Source organism: Nematostella vectensis, chromosome 12, assembly GCF_932526225.1.
Source record: "Nematostella vectensis chromosome 12, jaNemVect1.1, whole genome shotgun sequence".
NCBI classification, from domain to species: Eukaryota; Metazoa; Cnidaria; class Anthozoa; order Actiniaria; family Edwardsiidae; genus Nematostella; species Nematostella vectensis.
In genome coordinates, this window is record NC_064045.1 from 12,019,104 (window position 1) to 12,039,057 (window position 19,954).

Sequence of the window (19,954 nt, forward strand, 5' to 3'; positions counted from 1 at the left end):
AGAGCAATGTAACCCGTTCCAATGAATTTTAAAAAAATGAAACGCATGAAAGGGGTGTTCCACTCTGATTCTCACCCTCCCGCCCATAGCTTTCTCTGTCGCCCGTTTCCTTAGCCATTAGCGTCCCAGAAAGCTTTGCGCGGGAGGGTTGTTTATCCAGGATTGGTGCACGCATGTGAATGGAAATTTATGCGAATTCATTTGTTGGGGGCATGTTTGATAGGATGCCCGGCACATATTGGACGCGACTCTCTTGGAAACGAAGTTAGGACTTATTATACTGTCATGCTAACTGGCCGGCTGCTCATCTGGTTTTTCAATGTTCGTCGACGAAAGCTAACGCTATTCGCATTGCTAGTATCCTTTCTTTTTATTTACGTATTGTTGCTGCAAAAAGAAGTTACCTTGAAAAGAGTAATCCAAAACGTCCAATCCCTTGGCGCTCGTACAGTTGACAAAAACCCGGACAATCTAGAAAAGTTTTCAAAGTATCTAGACAGTCTACGGAAGGAGAAGAATAACCTGAATGCGGCGAAGGAAAAGGAGAAAAATATCACAATTTCTACCAAAGTTCTAGGGACACTTTCACAACCGGCGCCTCGCTGTAAAATTCCGAAGCTTGACCCGAACCATGAATCTGTGAAAGCGTTTGTAAAAGACTTAGGAAAGTTGGAATGTGGTCGAAGTTATTCAAGCTTCGAGAATAGCACATTGTTTGTAGAAGGAGATGATATAATATCGGTGGATTATCGTATTATTTCGAGGCCCCCACAAGACGATTTCAACGTTATCGTCTCGAGCCCAATTCAAGTGCCAAACAAAAGGGAGCAAACAAACGATGTATTACCGCTCAAACCCGGTAAGCGAAACGTCTTTCTAGTTTATCCTTTTGTACAGTTGCCTCGGGAGGGAATGGTTTTATTTCGAGATACGGCCCCGTATGCGAGTAAATGTTGCATGGGACTTTTTGCCGTATTTGGTCGTTGTCGTTGTTTGTTGTTTATAATTATTCGAAATCGTTTCTATGGCGCTGTCTGTAACTCTGGATTGGCGGTAGACTTATTAGACTTCATCGAGACTATAAATACCCAAGATACGTTTATCAACTTATACAAAAAAATATATATATAAATACTCAAATCGGGCGTGGGATACGAATTACGGTGATTATTGAAAATGACAGTTCTCAGACCGATAGCTGCTTATGAGTTTTTTTTTTGCTATTTGTAAGAATACAAGTGGAATATTTTTTCTGCATTCACTAGAAATATGAAGAGGTTTTGATAGTAGGACTCCATTTGCGTGTTGAAGTAGATGTTTACACCTATTTTAGAATACATTACCTGCGCAAATGGCAATTCCCAAATGGCAGTTCTAGTGTCAAAAAACATTAGACTCGTCTATCTCTACTGAATACAGGGAAATATGGATAAATCACGCGATTTTTAATCATCATTTATATTCTTACAAATTATTAAAATCGCAAGCAGCTTTTGCTTCTAAAAGTTGTCCATTTTCACGGGTTGTTATATTGACATGGTGTCATGTGTATGTACAGGTGCAGTGTATTTCTTTCTTCATGCGCTTGTGACCATGGGCAAATCAGACGAAATGTTCGTGTATCGAATATTATCTTTAATTTGTGTACTGAATATATATCTGTTATAAAGCCAACTAATTGAAGTTGTTGTCGTGGAATGATCTGGTTCCGTTTTAGCCGTGATTCATGACCGTTTTGGTGATTTTCTTCCATCATCTCTGTTCACCTCCTCCCCACTCGTAATAAATAGAGACCTTAACCCATCGACTCCTGGCTTTTTTGGAGCTGAATTTTACAAAAAACAGACTGAAAACAGATACCTCCCCCCCTATTCTGAGTTTTATACAGCCCGTCAAAGTCAAACACAGCTGCACCTAGTCAGCGGTATCCAAGCTTTCCAACGGTGCTTTGCGGTCCCCACTTTTAATCCCTCGTCGTTGTGCTGAAGCCAGCACAAGTTGATGGTTGCTTGTATTTTTCATCAAAAATACAGCTATGAGCATATTAGGAGAGTGTCTCAGGACATCATGAAGTCTTTTGGGGCATAATTGAGTGCTTTGCTTATGGATATTTGCAAGCAAAGGTGGATTCATGATGATTTTTTCTTGTTTGGCTTTGCCCGGATGAGAAAATAATTTTCTAATGAATCACCACAGCTCTCCTAAATGCTGTCTTTTCTGAAACCAAATTGATTGCAAAATTGTTTACACTGCTATTCTGGGTCTGTATGACCTGGAATTGATTTGTTTGGCTTCGGGGTGAAAAGACTTCTAAAAAACCATCTGACTTTGGGGAGAGGAGTGTTGACTGGCCCTCCCCTCGTGAATTTTTCCTTGGATCTCCCAGAATGCTTTGCAATACGTAAAGATATTTTCGTGGTTGTACAATCCTTCAAGAAATGGACATTGTGTTTTGAGGCCAAGGAAATGTACCTGGAGGATCAGAATAAAGGTATCTATTTGTGTCTTGAGCTGTTTTTGCTGATCTCTCTCCCTTGTGTGGTATTTTGAGCGTTTTATTGAGAGGGGTGATTCTGCTTTTCTCTCCTTGTCCGATTTGAGATTTGTCAAAGAACCTGTGCTATTATTTGGCTTAAGAGTAGATACCAACACCTTGGTTGGATGCATATCTGCAAGACCATTTATCCCTTAGACTGATGCCTGAGAATCTTCATCTTGTTGTGTTTATTTTGAATTTATGAACTTTTTGGGTTGTGGGTACTTCCCAAAGCCTGTACAGGCCGGTTGAGGGGTCAATGTGTTAAGGGTGTACTGACATTAGTGTTGCTCAGTAACGACACTACTACGCTGGTGGCGTTGAGCCATATACATAACACGGAATTCGTCATTCCAAGCTTTCCTGAAGTAAAAGCAATAAAAATATGCATTTCAAGTTCCCAAAAATTGACTTCAAGTTGATCTCAGCCTTTTCGGGTGATGATATTTCCAATGTTTTGTAAAAACGAAGATTCAGAGAAGATTTAGTCAAGCCAACCTTTTTTAAGCCAAAGTTTTCAATTTTCACTACCTGCGCGCGCTGCAAACACCGAATGCTCGCGCACGCACTGAAAATTTAATTTCAAAGTAGAGCGCGCTATATCAGAATTTTAAAATACTTTTTCAATTTTAATCATGACATGACGGATGTCGTTCCTTTAATGTATATATACCAAGAAACACTATTGGATTTTGTTTTTAAACTTCATTTCAATTTCATCATGTGAGATATCAGTGTGTCTGAGTAGGCTGAATAGCACGCTCGGGCTTTGTTTCACTTCCGGTTCTGCGTTTTCTAAAAAAAAGCTTTTTTTGTTGCCAAGTTATTTCAAAACGCAATATTTTTCTGTATTCCTTTTTATAAAATTCTCCTTCATATAGCCAAGCACGGATTTAGTTTTAATCTAACAGAAACCAAAATTATATCAAATAATATGGATTTCAGGACGTTAAAAAACAATTACTCAATCATTTCTAAAAGTATGCTTGGCTTAATGCGCCCTCCCTCAAGATTCATAAAACCTATTTAATATTTGTTTTCGAGCAATTTTACTTGAAATATTTGCTTGCTTTTATCTGTATCTTTGACGTCACATTATGACGCCACTGGGTAACATCATCATAATAGTCAGCACACTTGTGGTGGTCAACTTGGCAAATATCAGACCCTTATAACTTTCTACAAAGCTTTTATGCTATATTCTATTTTCCTTAGCAACAGATGTCAGTACACCCTTAAGATCCGACGACGGCGGGCTGTGTGGGCGCGCGGACTGGGACCGACGTTGCCGCGTCAGGCGAAATGTAAACATTAAGATTTCTCTGAGACGGCTGCAGGTTTTTTCGCTCGGTTTCTCTCACATTCAACGAGCATGGCAACTTTTCGCCAGGCTCGAGAGGGACAACAAGGGAAGCCCACTGGACAACTGTTTCTGCTTCGTCGATGGGACAGTTTGGCCGATATGCAGGCCAGGCATACATCAACGCATCTTTTATAAATGGACATAAACGTGTCCATGCCATTAAATTTCAGTCCGTAGTAGTCCCAAATGAAATATATGTACTGCCCAGTAGGTAAGTTATCAAATATGTCTTTTTCTTTATCATGTTTTTTTTCTTTTCCCAAAGAAAATATTATTATGCAGCCTTTTGATGTTTATGCTTGTTAATCTAAAATCCTCTGATCCCCAACTAGTTTTGCAGACTATACAAATGGGCAATAAATAACATTAAAGGATTTTGTCAGTAAGACTACCTAGGGGGTGATTATACGAAAAAAGATTGTGGAGAGGTGAGAGGGAGGGGGGGGGGGTATAGCTATATTCATTTTTGAAGATTTATGGTTTGTAGCTCCGTCATCCTCTATAATCCTCATCACTATTGCAACTATTATTGTAGTAGTAATGATCATGATAATCATATCATCCACATGCATAAAGTATATACTGTAATATAGTGATAATGTTCATGTTCACAGAGGGCCGAAAGCATGACTCAGGGATGTTAAAAGACTCTGGCCTGCTTCAAAGTCTACAACAACATGCATTTGGTCCAACAGGGCAGCCAATGGCCCTTTATGGAGACCCTGCCTATCCTTTGCGTGTCCACCTCCAGGCCCCATTTAGAAATGGGGCAGGAGGTTTAACAAATGGAGGCATTCAATAAAGGCATGAGTGCTGTAAGGTCGTCAGTAGAGTGGTTATTTGGAGGTATTCTTAACTCTTTTAAATTTTTGGATTTCAAGAAGAACCTCAAGTTTTTATTAAGTTATGTTGGAAAAATGTATTTAGTCTCTGCCATATTTAGGAATGCTTTGACCTGCCTGTACGGGAATATGACATCTGATTTTTTTAACTGTGATCCTCCAACCTTGCAACAGTACTTTGCTTGATAACATAAATTATTATTTTCATAACTTTTAACATTACATCATTTAGAGAGTGATGCAAAATCTTAGTAGTACATGCTTCACTTCTCAAGCAAGAAGGCCATAGGGTTCAAACCTATCGAGGTCAAGTTAAATTGACATTTTTCAGAGGTGAAAAAGCCTGGCTCTCTACATTGGGGACTGTGAACCCCTTGTCTATTCAGATAAGGAAGTCCCATTTCTTACCACCCTTTATTAACCTGTAGTGGCAGACATAAAAGAACCGCTGGGCGAGACGCTGGCCTTTGGTACCATCTTCAGTGATGTGCTTACACACTTACTCACTCATACATGATCCTTAACAGCATGAAGCTGTCTGTATATACACACGAGTATTCATTTGCTTTTGAAGATAAAGATCTATTTTTTTCTATCAGTCATTAATATTATTTTGTGTAAAGTTGGGCTGTTTTATTGAAAGGGCAAGAAATGCTTGCCTGTAAATTGTAGATATTGTAAATTGTAAATACTGTACTGTAAATACTTTCTACATTTTCTTCCTAATACAAGTTGTACATGCAATAGTATAAAAATTATGTCATGATAATAATAGTTAAGAAATATAGTATGCTTATAGTATATAATATACACAATGGTATATATGAAAAAGAGTTGAAAAGAGTCAAACAGTAAAAAAAATGGTCCAAGGTATACTAGTCTTTTTGTTTAACAGTCTTGCAAGGAGATGCATTTGTTGTTGCTGCTGTTGGAGCACCATTGCTTGCATTTGTTTTTGTTGTTGCTGAAGCATAGCTTGTAGCATGTTGCTCTGTTGTTGTTTTAGCCCTCTCCTGAGCTTCCACATTTCTGGCCTGTATTTCCAGCTCTTTTTCTTTTAACTCCTTCATTATACTTGTTTTCTCTTTGAGAAACTCCGTTGTATCTCTAACGGATCCTCGGGACTTTTTTGGTTCTTTTAGGTCGTTCCCTTCGCGCTTTCGTTTCGTCATCCCCTCCATCGCCCTCCTCCTCATCTCCTCTGCTTGCTTTTTTTCACAGCTGCTTTTTCGCCGTGCCCTGCTCACTCACTTCCTTTTCCTTCTCTGTAACCTCTTCTAAGCCTCTTTCCACCTCTGACAGGTCTGTCTCTATGCCTGATGCTTTCCGCTCCTCACTCATCTTCTTATATTTCTCGCTCAGCAGCTGGAAACGCTCTCGTACCGACCTCTTGTTGACTTTAAAAACCGGCACACGCAGTGAGTTTATAATAATAATAATAATAATATATGTTTATTTCTACACCATTGCAGCTATCATGGCTGAATTACAAGTGAGAGGTCGTCACACAGAAACTAACAATAGCGCACAGTCACAAAATCTCTAAACCTACAAGTTTTAGCTTGCGGTCCTATTATTTTCTCATTTCCTGATCTCAAATTATATCCATGTTGGACAGTTGTCATGTTATTAACCACAGATTTTAAGGGTTCAACAGTTTTAGCTCTTGCCATAAATTTCCGACATGCTTCATCCCTTCTCTCAGACAAAAATTGGAGAGACGTTGAGGCAAGGGCACTACTATAGCTCGTATATTCGTGCCTTAGAATGATTTTTAAAGCTCTGAGTTTAGATTTTCTGAGACCTCTTCCCAGATTCTTCCCCTTTCTATGCCTCTCTTCTTTTCCTTGAATGGTTCGAGAGTTAGTACCTTCTGTATAAGGCATTCGTCGTGTTTTTCGGACCATTCAAAGGGTCTGAAGAGTTAAGAAAAGAAACGTAAACAAACTGAAATGCATACGAAACAATTATTTAGTCAAATGTATCCTCTTATTTTTTTTTCTAAATTAAGCGGCAAAGACAATATTTTCATAAAGTACCACTCTACCCATACACAATCTTGTATACGATTGTTATCCCCAAAACAACCTTGTTCATCAGTTAAAACATAGAATTTTCCAATCTAGTTACTTTTGCTTTTCCGCCGCCTGCTCGCTCGTTGAATTTTGATTAGCCATGTGGAAATTTCCTGTAAACAAAGGAAAAAAATGTGATTGTTTTATTTCCTCAACCTCTTAGATACAATTGAGGATAGTTTATTGACAATTTGTGACAATTTTCAGGACTTTTATCGAGGAAATAAAGTGATTTTTTAACTTTGAAAACTTACGTTGTCTGTGCGACGGCAAAACACTGTGAATGGCGTTGTAGAGAGACCGGCTACGGCAAGGGCTTGTCAAGAACCGCGCGAGGGAATCCATTTAAGTGTTATTCGCCACTTCCGCCCGCCGTCGTAGACCCCGCCGTCGTCGGATCTTAAAGTCTCTAATGATATTCGATACAGTCTCGTACCCAGACGCCGCGCGTTGCATGACGGTCAGGATGCGGTTTCGGGGTCGGAATTCGCTTGACGTCTGGCAGAACTCAGGAAATATCTTGCAAGTTTTTCAAATATCTTGCAAGCAGCGTTTTTATGAACGTTTTTTTTTTACTTTTTTTGTGCACAAGCACAGGCTTCCCACCCGCGTCAATGAAGGATTTCATAGTTCCACCCTTCTTCCATCCTGTACCGGTGTCAGTGATTTCGTACTGCTTAAAATCCGACAGAAAATCGCGCTGAAGCTGAAGTAATCAGAATAAAGTTGCCAGCCTTGTCTTATTAACATACTTAGTATTGACTCAGAATCCGAGACAAAGTTATATCGCTCTAAACTCGTAAAATTGAGCTTCTTGGGAAGAAAAAACACCACAGACGGATACATCTACATCCCAACTAAGTTTATTTAGTGAATAGAGCATGAAGATATAACTCATAGATGTTTATTTGCGTGAATTCGTATGTCCTTTGAAATCCTTCACTGACGCGGATGGGAAGCCTGTGGTACAAGGGCCTACCTATACACACTCGTTGTAAACCATTTAGTTTTATTTTCGGTGGTTCCCTGTTCAATTGACGATATTTTCGTTTCGTAAAACCCAAGACGGCGGACGACACTGGTGAGCTCGATACATCATTTCATGAAATGAATTTGGATGGTCTGAATGTTCTAGCACTCATTTGAACTCTTACTGCTCTGGTTGGATTGTATTTATCACAAATATACACTTTCAGAGATAAAATTCGAGCACCAACTGTCTTTATGTTCCCTAGAAGATCTCTAGAGCGAGTAAGTCACTATTCGCACATGATCTTACGCCGAATTCCAAACTCCAGGAAAGTATTTAGGCTATTTCTGCAGTTGTCATGTGCACATGGAATTTTACAGGCAAGAAATGCAGTATGGATAGGTCCTTCTTCGTCTGTGAAAATTCTTAACATTTTTGCTCGCCGATTTCGTCCGCCATTTTGGATCTGCAATCTGCCAGTCGTTATTTTTTTGTCCGTCTTCGCTTCAGGATTCCTGTGGATGTTCGCGCAACAGCAAATAACGACTGGGTACGAGTCTGTATTCGATACCCGAACATTTCGTCGCGTTTGCCCATGTTGTGACCAAGGGACTATTATGTATGACCATGCGCGCAGATGCTGACCGACATCCGACGATTGCAGGCTCTACTTAGGGGAAACCACTCACCCATAGCGCGAGATTTAGATCTGCAAAGATGTTCGAATGTTTTTCTCTTGCTAGTAATCCTATGCACGTCTTCAGAATGTCTAAATGATTAAACAAGTGTGTGTTTTTTTCGTTCCTTCTTTTTTTCTTTTTTAGAGCAAGTTACAAACATTTGTTTGGTTTGCGCAATACACAGGGCGTGTAGCGTGGTTCTTTCCTTGTAACATAAACGCTGTTCTCTAGCTCGTTGGGGAAACTTGGGTGTCTAATTATTGTATTAAATTAAACATGCGAAATGTTTGCTGTTGTAATAGGCATTTTTACGACGTAATCTACGCAGTAAACATAAACAGTTGAACAGTATTCGACTTTTCAAAGTCCGCAGCTCGCAGGGTTCGTTTCTCTGTGGTGTCCTTGTTCAACTGACGCGTTTGCGGGAGAACAGGGTGACTTTTTGCAGGAGCATGCGCTTGGACTGGCCACTTGTAACACGGGCTCAAAATAACGCGCCATTGTTGCTCTTTGTTTGCACTAGGCAAGTTTCGAGAATCGAAAACTCAGATGTGTCTGGATTAACTTTTGTACTTTAATTCACATATATATATATAGTCAAACTGAAAGACAAACTGATACATAGATAATCAATTAGTGTTTTACGTTCAGTACTTGAACTAGGACGTTTGAACTTAGGCCTTAGTCTATCGAAACATAATGAATATTTCCACCTTCTACCTATTTCTACCTATATTTTTACCTTTCTATTAAATTTATTGTTATCTATTGTAGTTGTTCTATTGTTCAATGTTCAAAATATTCGTAATTCACTATTGTTAGGAATCACGTCTGAAGCATTTCTGTGTACATTCCAAATCTTGCTCTGAAAATGATTTTTTTTCTTAAATAGCTTTTTTTCTCAACGAGTTTTATGCAACCAAATGCTGGGGCATTTGCTTGCCTCGACCAAATTGATCATGTCGCATCTCAGGACTTCGGTAAGTATATTTTTTAGTCCTTTGTTATGGCGCGTTTTCATTGTCAAAATTAATGTTGCGTGTCACGCATGAAATTACTTACAAATTAAAACTTTTATTCGCATTATTTGCTATTCGAATGAAAACTTTTCGCATTATTTGAATAACCTATTGAAACTTTTCAAATTATTTGATAATCGAACTAAAACTCTATGCATTATTTGACTATTGGTTTAAACGGTTCGCATTATTTAAATATGAGAATCGAACCAAAACTTAATGCACTATTTGGCTATTGGTGCTTTCCGCATTATTTGAATTCACGAGTTGGCTCCGAGAGCCTTTGATTTTTATGTTGTGATAAATGACAAAACATCATTAAAAATGTCAATGCTATGCAAGAAAAAAGGATAAAACACATTTGCAAATTTCGCAGTTAACTTCTTCTATAGAGGATCAAAGCATTTTGCAATTTTGTTTCTCAGGAAAAAAAAATAATGCAAAATATAGAGAACACTTATATACCGAGGTTGGGTTTTGCAACTATGTTTTTGACATAACTGCAAAATGGAAGATTTACCCTTATACCGAGGTTGGGTTTTGCAACTATGTTTTTGACATAACTGCAAAATGGAAGATTTACCCTTATACCGAGGTTGGGTTTTGCAATTATGTTTTTGACATAACTGCATTAGCTTCCCAGAAAGCTTTGCGCGAGAGGGTTGTTTATCCAGGATTTGTGCACGCATGTGAATGGAAATTTATGCGAATTCATTTGTTGGGGGCATGATTGATAGCATTCCCGGCACATATTGGACGCGGCCCTCTTGGAAACGGAGTTAGGACTTATTTTACTGTCATGCTAACTAGCCGGGAGCTCATCTGGTTTTTCAATGTTCGTCGGCGAAAGCTAGCGCTATTCACATTGCTAGTATCTCTTCTTTTTATTTACGTATTGTTGGTGCAAAGAGAAGTTACCTCGGAAAGGGTCATTCAAAACGTCCAATCCCTTGGCGCTAGTACAGTTGACAAAAACCCGGACAATCTAGAAAAGTTTTCAAAGTATCTAGACAGCCTACGGAAGGAGAAGAATAACCTGAATGCGGCGAAGGAAAAGGAGAAAAATATCACAATTTCTACAAAAGTTCTTTCACAACCGGCGCCTCGCTGTAAATTACCGAAGCTTGACGCAAACCATGAATCTGTGAAAACTTTTGTAAAAGACTTAGGAAAGTTGGAATGTGGTCGAAGTTATTCAAGCTTCGAGAATAGCACATTGTTTGTAGAAGGAGATGATATAATAACGGTGGATTATCGTATTATTTCGAGGCCCCCACAAAACGATTTCGACGTTATCGTCTCGAGCCCAATTCAAGTGCCAAACAAAAGGGAGCAAACAAACGATGTATTACCGCTCAAACCCGGTAAGCAAAAAATAAGTGAAAGTGTATTCTGCAGTTTACAACTACAGAATACACCCGTCCACAAAGAGTTAACAAAGAGACTTCACACCTCGATTTCTATAGAACGAGGCAGTAAATACATGGAAAATGCAAATAAGTGGACGGGTATTCTGGAGCTTAGCCAAGCAAAACGTCTTTCTAGTCCACCCTTTATGTAAAGTTGCCTCAGGTTACTTGGGCTTATAATGAAAGGGATGTTTTTATTTCGAGATACAGCCCCGTATGCGAGTAAATGTTGCATGTGACTTTTTGCGGTATTTGGTCGTTGTCGTTGTTTGTTTTTTTTATAATTATTCGAAATCGTTTCTATGGCGCTGTCCGTAACTCTGGATTGGCGGTAGAATTATTAGACTTCATCGAGACTATAAATGCCCAAGATATGTTTATCAACTTATACAAAAAAAAATCTAGAATTTCAGGGCCACATCCAAACTTACTTACATTTCCATTGTATTTATTTGCATTTCCATTGTATTTATTGTGCATCAAGGTGCAATGTCCAATTGGCGTTGTATTCTAAACAAGCGACTATGCTGTTGCGCATTCGCATTTAATTGCGCGCTATGACGATCAAAATGGCGGACGTGGAATGTTATGACAAAAACTCTCACCGTTTCAAGCCTCCCTCGCAGGCGTTTTTAAATAGATCTTAAATTATTTTTTGGTGTGTGGTATCCATTTTCTAGGGTATGATTGTTGGTAGAACTGTTATCATACCAAGCACAAGTTGTTCTGAATCACATACAATTATGATACCCTTTTGTCGGGTCCATGGCGGTGGAATGCGTCAAATCGTTTAAGTTACTCGGTATTTATATATCCGACGATTTGAAGTGGACCAGCCACATCGATTACGTCATCAAAAAAGCGAATAAAAGAATGTACGCGATCAGAATACTGAAAAGATCAGGTGTGCATGTAAGAGACATTGTCGAGGTATACTGCACCCTTATTCGCTCAATCTTAGAGTATGGTGCCCCAGTATATTCTAACCTCACTGAATTTCTCTCTAATGCTATTGAGAGGATTCAACAACGAGCACTTAAGATCATCTTTCCCGGGATACCATACTCCGATTGCCTGATGAAGGCCGGCATTAGATCTCTAAAGGACAGAAGAGTCGAACTCTGCAAAGAGTTCATGAGAAGCTTACGTAGGGACAATCCATTACATCAGATTGCCTCGTCGAGAACCACAAAGCCACTACACCAATATAATTTAAGATCAGATAGAAAGATCGTACCCGCCCTTTGCAACACTAACAGGCTGGCGGACTTCGTCACTGTTAAATTTGTAGAATTTCTCCAAGTCATGTAATTATTTGTATTTTATGTAAGTTAGTATTTATATTCCGTGTGCGGAATTGCAGATTAATCTGCAAGTGGTACAATAAACTATCTATCTGTCTATCTATCTCATCTATCTATCTAAATAAACATTTAGATCTCACTTCTCATGAATATTGAATATTTCATTATTATGGAAAATCGAGGAATAAAACCACACAAATGATGCCACTATGTTGTGCACAGCTATTAATAATTTCATTATTTGTTAACGTTTATACGGACAAAATTGGAGAACGCCTTTAACTTTACTTGTTTTGTGTAAGTTTTGAGCGTTACGAGGTGAAAGTAATTATGGTAATTTATACTTTTGTTCCATATGTAATTTGCAATTCATCTGGCTCATTTCATGTTCCTCAAGGACAGAGCGCCGGAATAAAATCTGAGTAACAGGACCAAAATATGAATAATTCACTACTTTTTAGTTTTTGTGAAACTTATGTTTGACAAAACGGTTGCCATGGTGACATGGAGCGTCTCCTTGACATGTCAATGGCAACAAAACGTCCGCAGATAGATTTTAGGAAAAGTCGCCAAGTTTAGCCTTTTAGCTGCTACGGTTCAGAAGTTCGGGATTTGGCCACCAATTCTCGTTTCATAATTCTTAACGAAGGAAGGAAAGTTAGGTCTGAGTTCGCACAGGATTTACCCTAAGTAGTCTTCAGACCTAACCGTTGGTAGAATTAGGTTTTAGTACGTTTTAAGACTTTCACTTCAAAAATGGTTGGTATACTGTCAATCATTATAATCACGTGTGTAGCTTGCCATGCGCACTAGCAGTGTAACAAGTTAGTGTGTGACATCGGTAGCCTGAGCAACATTGTAAACATTACGTCATAAGTCACGGTGGCGCAAGGGTAACAAACAACACCAGTGGGGGGTGGGGGGGGGGGTCGTTCCTCGGACGCCCATTGGCTAAGCCCTTTTCAGAATGCTCCAAAAACTTGCAATGGCTGATAGTGTCGGACTACGTAAGGGATGCCGTCTTAGGAGCATATAAATATGGGTGCGTACCGAAGCCCCAATTCACATGTGAACATACATGTGAGCAGACGAGAGAAACGGTTATATATATACGTACATGAACAGACACGATTATAGATGTGTACATGACATATGGTGCTGTGGTTTCTCTCTTGGAACACATCTTGTAAAGTCTTCAGTTTCTAACAGCAAACAAGTAAAAGCCGGTACCTCCCCCATCCAAGTGGTCATAGACGTCATAAAAAGGAGACAGAGAAATGAACAACTAACCCAAAAAAATAATTGTTTACAGTAATTCGTTCGGTTCATGGTCTGGACTTTTCTAAACTTAAGATACAATCTCGTAGACTCAAGATAGATATTTCGAGGCAATCGAAACAGGAGTGATAGCTTGTCATCACCGCCTGCTTACGGCCCGTTTTTATTTCAAAACGTAAGAATAAAAGGAAATGGAAAAAAGAAAGCAGATAAAGGAAATTATTGTGTTTCATCAGGTTTGATATGGCAAGTTATGTAGAGAGGTTCATATAAGGGTTCCTTTTGGTATGTTTTTGCACCCGTGCTGCACTAAAAATAGCCTGCGTTGACAGCCGAACTTTACTATGACTGTAGATTTCTCCATGACAACTTATTTATTTAATCTTAGTTATTTTAACTTATTTTTTTTTATTTAAAATGCAGTATTCATTCCCAACAAAAATGTTCTCGAATTTAAATACTGCAATCAAGGAATCGAAAGTTACATAAAAGAGTTTAGTCATCCTGAAAATTGATCGATGCAGTGGAACAAATTTGCAGAGCACCTCTTCGAAAAACTTTTAAATCTTATTTGACCAATAACATATCTTTAAAAAGTCTACCAAAGTAATATCACAGCAATATCCCTAAGTTTATTGATGAAAATGTGGCACAATGTAAGTGAATACATTCTAAAAAGCCGGTAACACAAAATAAAAGTTGTCCAATACTCTGACAAATTTATGCATGACATTGTTTGAAACAATCGAGGCCACTGGAGCGATTAGAGAACGCGGTAAAACAGTGAACAATGCCGTGTATAAAATTTGTCAGAGCATTGGACTAGTATGAAAATCAATACGATAGTTGAAAGTTGTCAACAACATAATCTAGATCGATTACCATTTCCTGTGTCTTTTTATGTGTGTTCTCTAGAAACAACTATAAAGTAGCATGCCGGTCGCCGCACCACATGTTAGTAACTATGTTCATCCACTACACACAAAAAACTACAGCAATTCAAACAATTTAAACGCACAAAAGCAAGAGAAACTCCCACCTTTAGTAGTATACATATATTTTCCAAAAGTGAATTCGATATTTTTTTTGGCCACATAGTGTTACTTTTGCTCAGGTAGTTGTTGCCCAGACCCTTCTCTCAGCAGCCTGCTAGCCATTACTGTTTTCGGAGTTACGGGATTCCTGTGGAATTACTTCCTCAGAAATCCCGAGTCTCCAGAGAGCCGGCTAGCAGACTAATCTCTCCGGATAGACCATATAGATACGACCGCTAATTGGTTTCAACCTGTAGGTACTAAGGCCTGTATCGTACATCGTGCGAGCAAGAAGTGCATCCACCCGTACGGCGGGGCAAGCCAGCCTCCACAAGGTGCGGAAGTCCTGCTACACGGAGACTGCTGTTTCGAGCGAACCTTCTTCACTATGGAGCCCACAGGAGTCATCAAGCATGTGGCCAGCGGATATTGTCTCCATAGTGATACAGGTAGGTGGTTTTGGCGATGACGTCATATTTCAGCCTTGTGTACGCAGCTGTTTCCTTTCACAAACTGGGGAAACGCCATGAAGTCGATACCCGGTAACTCCTTGTAAAAATACTTATTTCTTAGCCACAGTCGGTTGGAATAAAACATTTTTTGCACAAGTAACAAGGCATCTGTGCTAACGGATTGATGAATTTGTTATTTGCTGTTGTTTGCTGTGCGCAATCCATAGTCTATCGAATCTGCATAATTATTATCGTGCTGTGATGAAGAAGCTCATATTTAAGATAGCGCACATAGCTTGGTATCACATTATTTTACGATTAATAAAAACTTTTAAGGTGGACAAGTCTAGTAATGTTATTTAGTTTGGTTCAGAATATGAATTGAATTTAGTGCTCAAAGCAATTGTTCTGACATGTTGACTCATTGACGGCTGATTGATAACTGATTGTTCTTGAGCCTGGGGATGGGAGGAGCTTTCCCTTGTATAGCGGAACCTCGTGTTTAATGATTTACCTACAAGTTTCTCAGGGTTCAAAGAGGTTCTCTATCTCAGCCGCTATTTTGTCATATCCTAGAAAACATTGTGTGTTGTTTGTTGCAGAAGGTAACGTGTCGCTTGGCAACAACTGTACCACTCGGTTCATCCAAGTCGACGGCAAACTGAGTCTGGAGGATGACAAGAACTTGTGTCTGAGCCCCAAGTATCACATGAGCACACCCCAAGACAACGAACCTCTTGCGATGACCCGAAACTGCACGGAAGCATTTGACTTGATGATAAGTCGACCTGGTAAGTGCTCCCCCGCAAGGCGCGCGCTCCCATTGCCGCCAAAAGAAGATCGTTTCTTATTGAAGGATTTCATTTTTTTTTTTTCTATTTACGCCTGTGGCAGCGACCCCTCCCCGACCTCTCCCCTATCAGTAAATCCAGACTGGCAAGAAGCTCTGCTGCTCTATGGTTAGCCTGCGAGCCAGCTTTCATTCGGAGTTATTCTGAAATGTTTTGTTTTCGAATATTGGGAATTCTGTGGATCGCACCCTCGCCCCAGCGCACCTCGGCTTTCATGCTCTCCACAGAATTCCCAATATTCGAAAACAAAACATTTCCAAATAACCCCAAATAAGAGCAGGCTAGCAGGCTGCTCTATGGTGTCTAGACATGAAAGAGGCGCCGACTCAAGGGGTTAAGATATTTTTTTCTATTGACGACTAGTTTTGTAAGTGACTCCTCCCCCTTGGCTGCCAAAATCGGGTCATTTCTTTTTAAAGGAACGTCAAATGATTCCCTTTTTTAGACATAATAATTATGCCTGCGCGCCCTCCCCCTCTCTTGGCCGCCAAAAAGTGTTATTTCTTATTACAGAGTCGTCAAAAAATATCCTTCATCTATATGATACCAATGACTGCTTACAATCATCATTGCTTTTATTATTACTATTATTATTTATAGCATTATTTCTATGCTATTTTCTGTATTTAAAAACTTCGATCGTTCACTCCTTTGTTATTGTTTATCATTGAAAATACAGCTGTTTATTCGCAAGGAAACTTCAAAATAACAATCTACGAATGAACTCTGATATGTTATTAATGATATTTGATTGAAAATGTCTTGGTTACTTGCTTGAATTAGCCGATGGAAATGGATGCTTTGTGTGACTCGCCATTAAGCGGGAGCATAATATGGCGGCGTGATTAGCCTTCTTTAATTCCCTGCTTGTTTGGTAGGTCTCACTTCTGAAGTGTCAATCAACACGGATTTCATCCGCGTTGACATCAAACGAAAGCAAGACGTTGTTACCGAAGTTCACATGAATACAGCTCTGAAACCGGAAGTCCTGAAGAGACCAGTGACTGCAGGCATACCGGTCAGCGTTTGCATGATCATGTTCGATTCTACTTCCGCCGCCAACTTCCAAAGAAAAATGCCCAAGAGCATTGCACACATGAAAACGTTACCCACTGTGTTCTTAAAAGGTGAGGGCGTTCTTAATATACTGCCTTGTAAAGGTCAAGAAATAAAGAATAGACAACCGTTATGAGCCACGGGACATTGATGATGGTACTTGACGTGTATGATATAGATACCATCATCATTATCAACAACAACATCATCATCTTTAACCTGCATCATCATCATCACTATCATCATCACTACCACCACCACCATCATCATCATCATCATCACCACCACCACCACCATCATCATCATCATCACCACCACCACAACCACCATCACCACCACCACCACCATCATCGTCACCAACACCACCACCATCATCATTATCATCATAATCATCAGCAGCAGCAGCTGAAGCAGCACTATCATTATCATTATAATTATCACTATATATACCCATCGCAACATTATCATCAACATCAGCGCCGCTAATTAGCATTCTCATCGCTGTCTACATCCATCAATTTCATCAACACCATCGCCAGTTCACCATCATCAGCAGCAGGAATAGCACTGACAACATCATTAACATCAAGTCATTGCCATCAGCATAAACCACCGTGAGCATCGCGACACAAAGCTACGAACATCGGCATTGGCAATGCGGCAGATTTATCAACACAAACAGTCCACCGTGATTCTCGTTTTTTATCATTTGCGCGGAGGCGTGATCCAGACCTATTTACACCTGTTTACGTAAACAGATCAAATGTTTACAGCTAGTATGAGCTACATGTCTTTATTCAGTGTTTAGCCCTTTATTCGTAAACAAGTCAGAATTTTTCCTGGATCCGAGCCAGAATGGGGTACTTCTTCTGAATCCCCGAAACCCCTAGCTACGAACTTCAGCAGCGTCTTCGTTATCACACCGAATCTACTATTATTAGGAGTTATCCTTTCGATTTGGGCGCAGGTATTAGAATAGGTTTTAGCTCTTGATGACTGTGTCTTTCTTTACCTTTCCTGCAGAAGTCTGAGCAACAATGCTCCAAGTGCTTTCGGTTCTCGTCCTCTTCAGTGTTATGTTCGAAGTGTGGTTTGCTTGCTGTTATATCTATTGGCGATCATCTTCTCCATGTGGGAGATGCTTGGGTGATGAGCATCATTCCTCTATTGATCGCTCTTCTTTATTCCTCTTCATAGGTAACACCATTGTAGGCGATGGAACAACGGCACAGGTGACCGCAATGCTCACTGGGATTGCCGAGGCAGAGCAACCTGAGGCCAGACGCAAAATGGCGAATGCCAAACCCGTGGATGACTGGCGGTTTATCTTCAAGGATTACAAGAAACACGGATACGCTACGTTATACACTGAAGACTCTCCAAGTCTGGGGACGTTTAATTATCGACTAAAAGGGTTCGAAAATCCTCCCACCGATCATTACGGGAGGTATTTCTGGATCGAAGGAGACAAGCACATTCAGAAGGAATTCTGCGTCGGCAACGAGCGGTACCATCTTGTCAGCTTGCGCTATTATCTCAGCCTTTTCAGAACCTATAAAAAGAACCCTAAATTTATGTACATGATTCAGTCACAGATTTCTCACGGGGGCATAAATGGTATCCAATATGCAGACGAAGATTTAGTTGATTTTTTTAAAACCCTGGAGAATGAGAATCATTTGAATAACACTATTGTTTTTGTATTTGGTGATCATGGGGCACGGTTTGGTGAGTTGAGGAAGACCCTCCAAGGGAAGCTCGAAGAAAGACTACCTCACATGTCAGTTACATTCCCAAAATGGTTCCCGGAAAAATTCCCAGAACTTTACAAGAATTTTGAGCAGAATTCACACGTTTTAACGTCTCCGTTTGATATTTATGCTTCATTGCAGCATTTATTATCGTATCCGTCGTTGCCAAAAGGGATAGTGACGGGCCAGAGTCTGTTTACACTCATTGACCCGAAGAATAGAACGTGCGCGAGCACTGGTGTGGAGGAACACTGGTGTCCATGTTTGAACTTCGAAAAAGTCTCAGTAGATGATTCAATAGTAAAGGAAATAGCAGACTTTGTAGTGAAGCACATCAATACATTGTTGGAGCTTAACGCTGATGTGAAAAGACTATGTCATCAACTGCAATTGAAAGAGATAAAGAACGCCCAACAAGAGCTACCGAACGAGAAACTTCAGCTTTTTGCAGATACGTTCGTGGATGATAAATGTGATTCCTGTGGTGTGAAAAACGGTGACAGAGCCGTGAATACGCTGGCTAAGGATACTCTGTACCAAATCCAATTCGTTACTTCACCTAATGAAGGGTTCTACGAAGCATCCATCAAACTAAACAATGGTAAACCTTCTCTTAAAGGCGAGATCAGTAGAGTTGACGCGTATGGAAAACAGTCAATTTGCGTCAGTGAAACGTATGTGCACTTATTGAAATTTTGCTATTGTAAGTAGGGGAAGAATTGACGCAACAAGATTATTTGACTGTAGGATGTTGACGTTTCATTTTGTAATACAATTTTTTATAAACTTTTCGCAATTTGTAATAAACTTGACGCAATTTGTTATAACCAAAGCTATCGCAATTTGTAATAAACAAAGCTGTCGCAATCTATAAATGGCCAACTAGATTGAAAAGGGCCTGCCTTTGCGGGGTGGCATTTTGTCATTACAAAGCCACATGTTACCATGATTATTACAAATTGCGGCTTCTTTTTTCCTTATCCTAGCGCTCCAACCTTGTCATCAGAGAGTCTTTTAAAACCGCATTGTCACCAGTTTACTTCCGGAGGTCCGACGGAAACCTCAACCGTTAAAAGACAAAAGAATCTATTAAAATCCGAGATATTAAACAGGCCATCCGCTCTAAATTATCAATCATATCCTCAAAGAAACTTCCAATAAACACACTGCTTTAAATATTTTTCGCGTTCTCAGTTAAAAATCATCGGATATTGTTACGTAATCGACCGGAAGTAAACTGGTGACAATGCGGCTTTAAATGGCGGTTTATTTTGAGAGCGGAGAGTAACCCTGCCATCTTGAAATTGACTTCCATCTTTCTTACGGCCGAGAAA

At 39.7% G+C, this 19,954-nt stretch overlaps 2 protein-coding genes across 4 annotated transcripts; one reads left to right on the forward strand and one right to left on the reverse strand.

The window, feature by feature from the left end:
* The first annotated feature begins 252 nt into the window (after positions 1 to 252).
* LOC116604845 lies at positions 253 to 19,491 on the forward strand. Of its 3 annotated transcripts, none has more exons than XM_048719765.1 (6): positions 253 to 859; positions 9,359 to 9,446; positions 14,768 to 14,959; positions 15,565 to 15,753; positions 16,692 to 16,940; positions 18,067 to 19,491. In XM_048719765.1, the coding sequence occupies exons 1-6, from the start codon at positions 839 to 841 to the stop codon at positions 19,329 to 19,331; spliced, it is 2,004 nt and encodes a 667-aa protein (XP_048575722.1). In that variant the 5' UTR covers positions 253 to 838; the 3' UTR covers positions 19,332 to 19,491. The 3 variants fall into 3 exon arrangements, with proteins under 3 accessions (XP_048575722.1, XP_048575721.1, XP_048575720.1); XM_048719764.1 differs by lacking the exon at positions 253 to 859 and adding an exon at positions 8,026 to 8,067; XM_048719763.1 differs by lacking the exons at positions 253 to 859; positions 9,359 to 9,446 and adding an exon at positions 10,078 to 10,849.
* LOC5499029 lies at positions 5,792 to 7,427 on the reverse strand. The gene is made up of 4 exons (XM_048719767.1): positions 7,071 to 7,427; positions 6,872 to 6,929; positions 6,533 to 6,657; positions 5,792 to 6,168 (listed from the first exon to the last, which is right to left on the reverse strand). Exons 1-4 carry the CDS (start codon positions 7,159 to 7,161, stop codon positions 5,957 to 5,959), a joined length of 486 nt encoding a protein of 161 aa, XP_048575724.1. The 5' UTR covers positions 7,162 to 7,427; the 3' UTR covers positions 5,792 to 5,956.
* Positions 19,492 to 19,954: the final 463 nt, after the last annotated feature.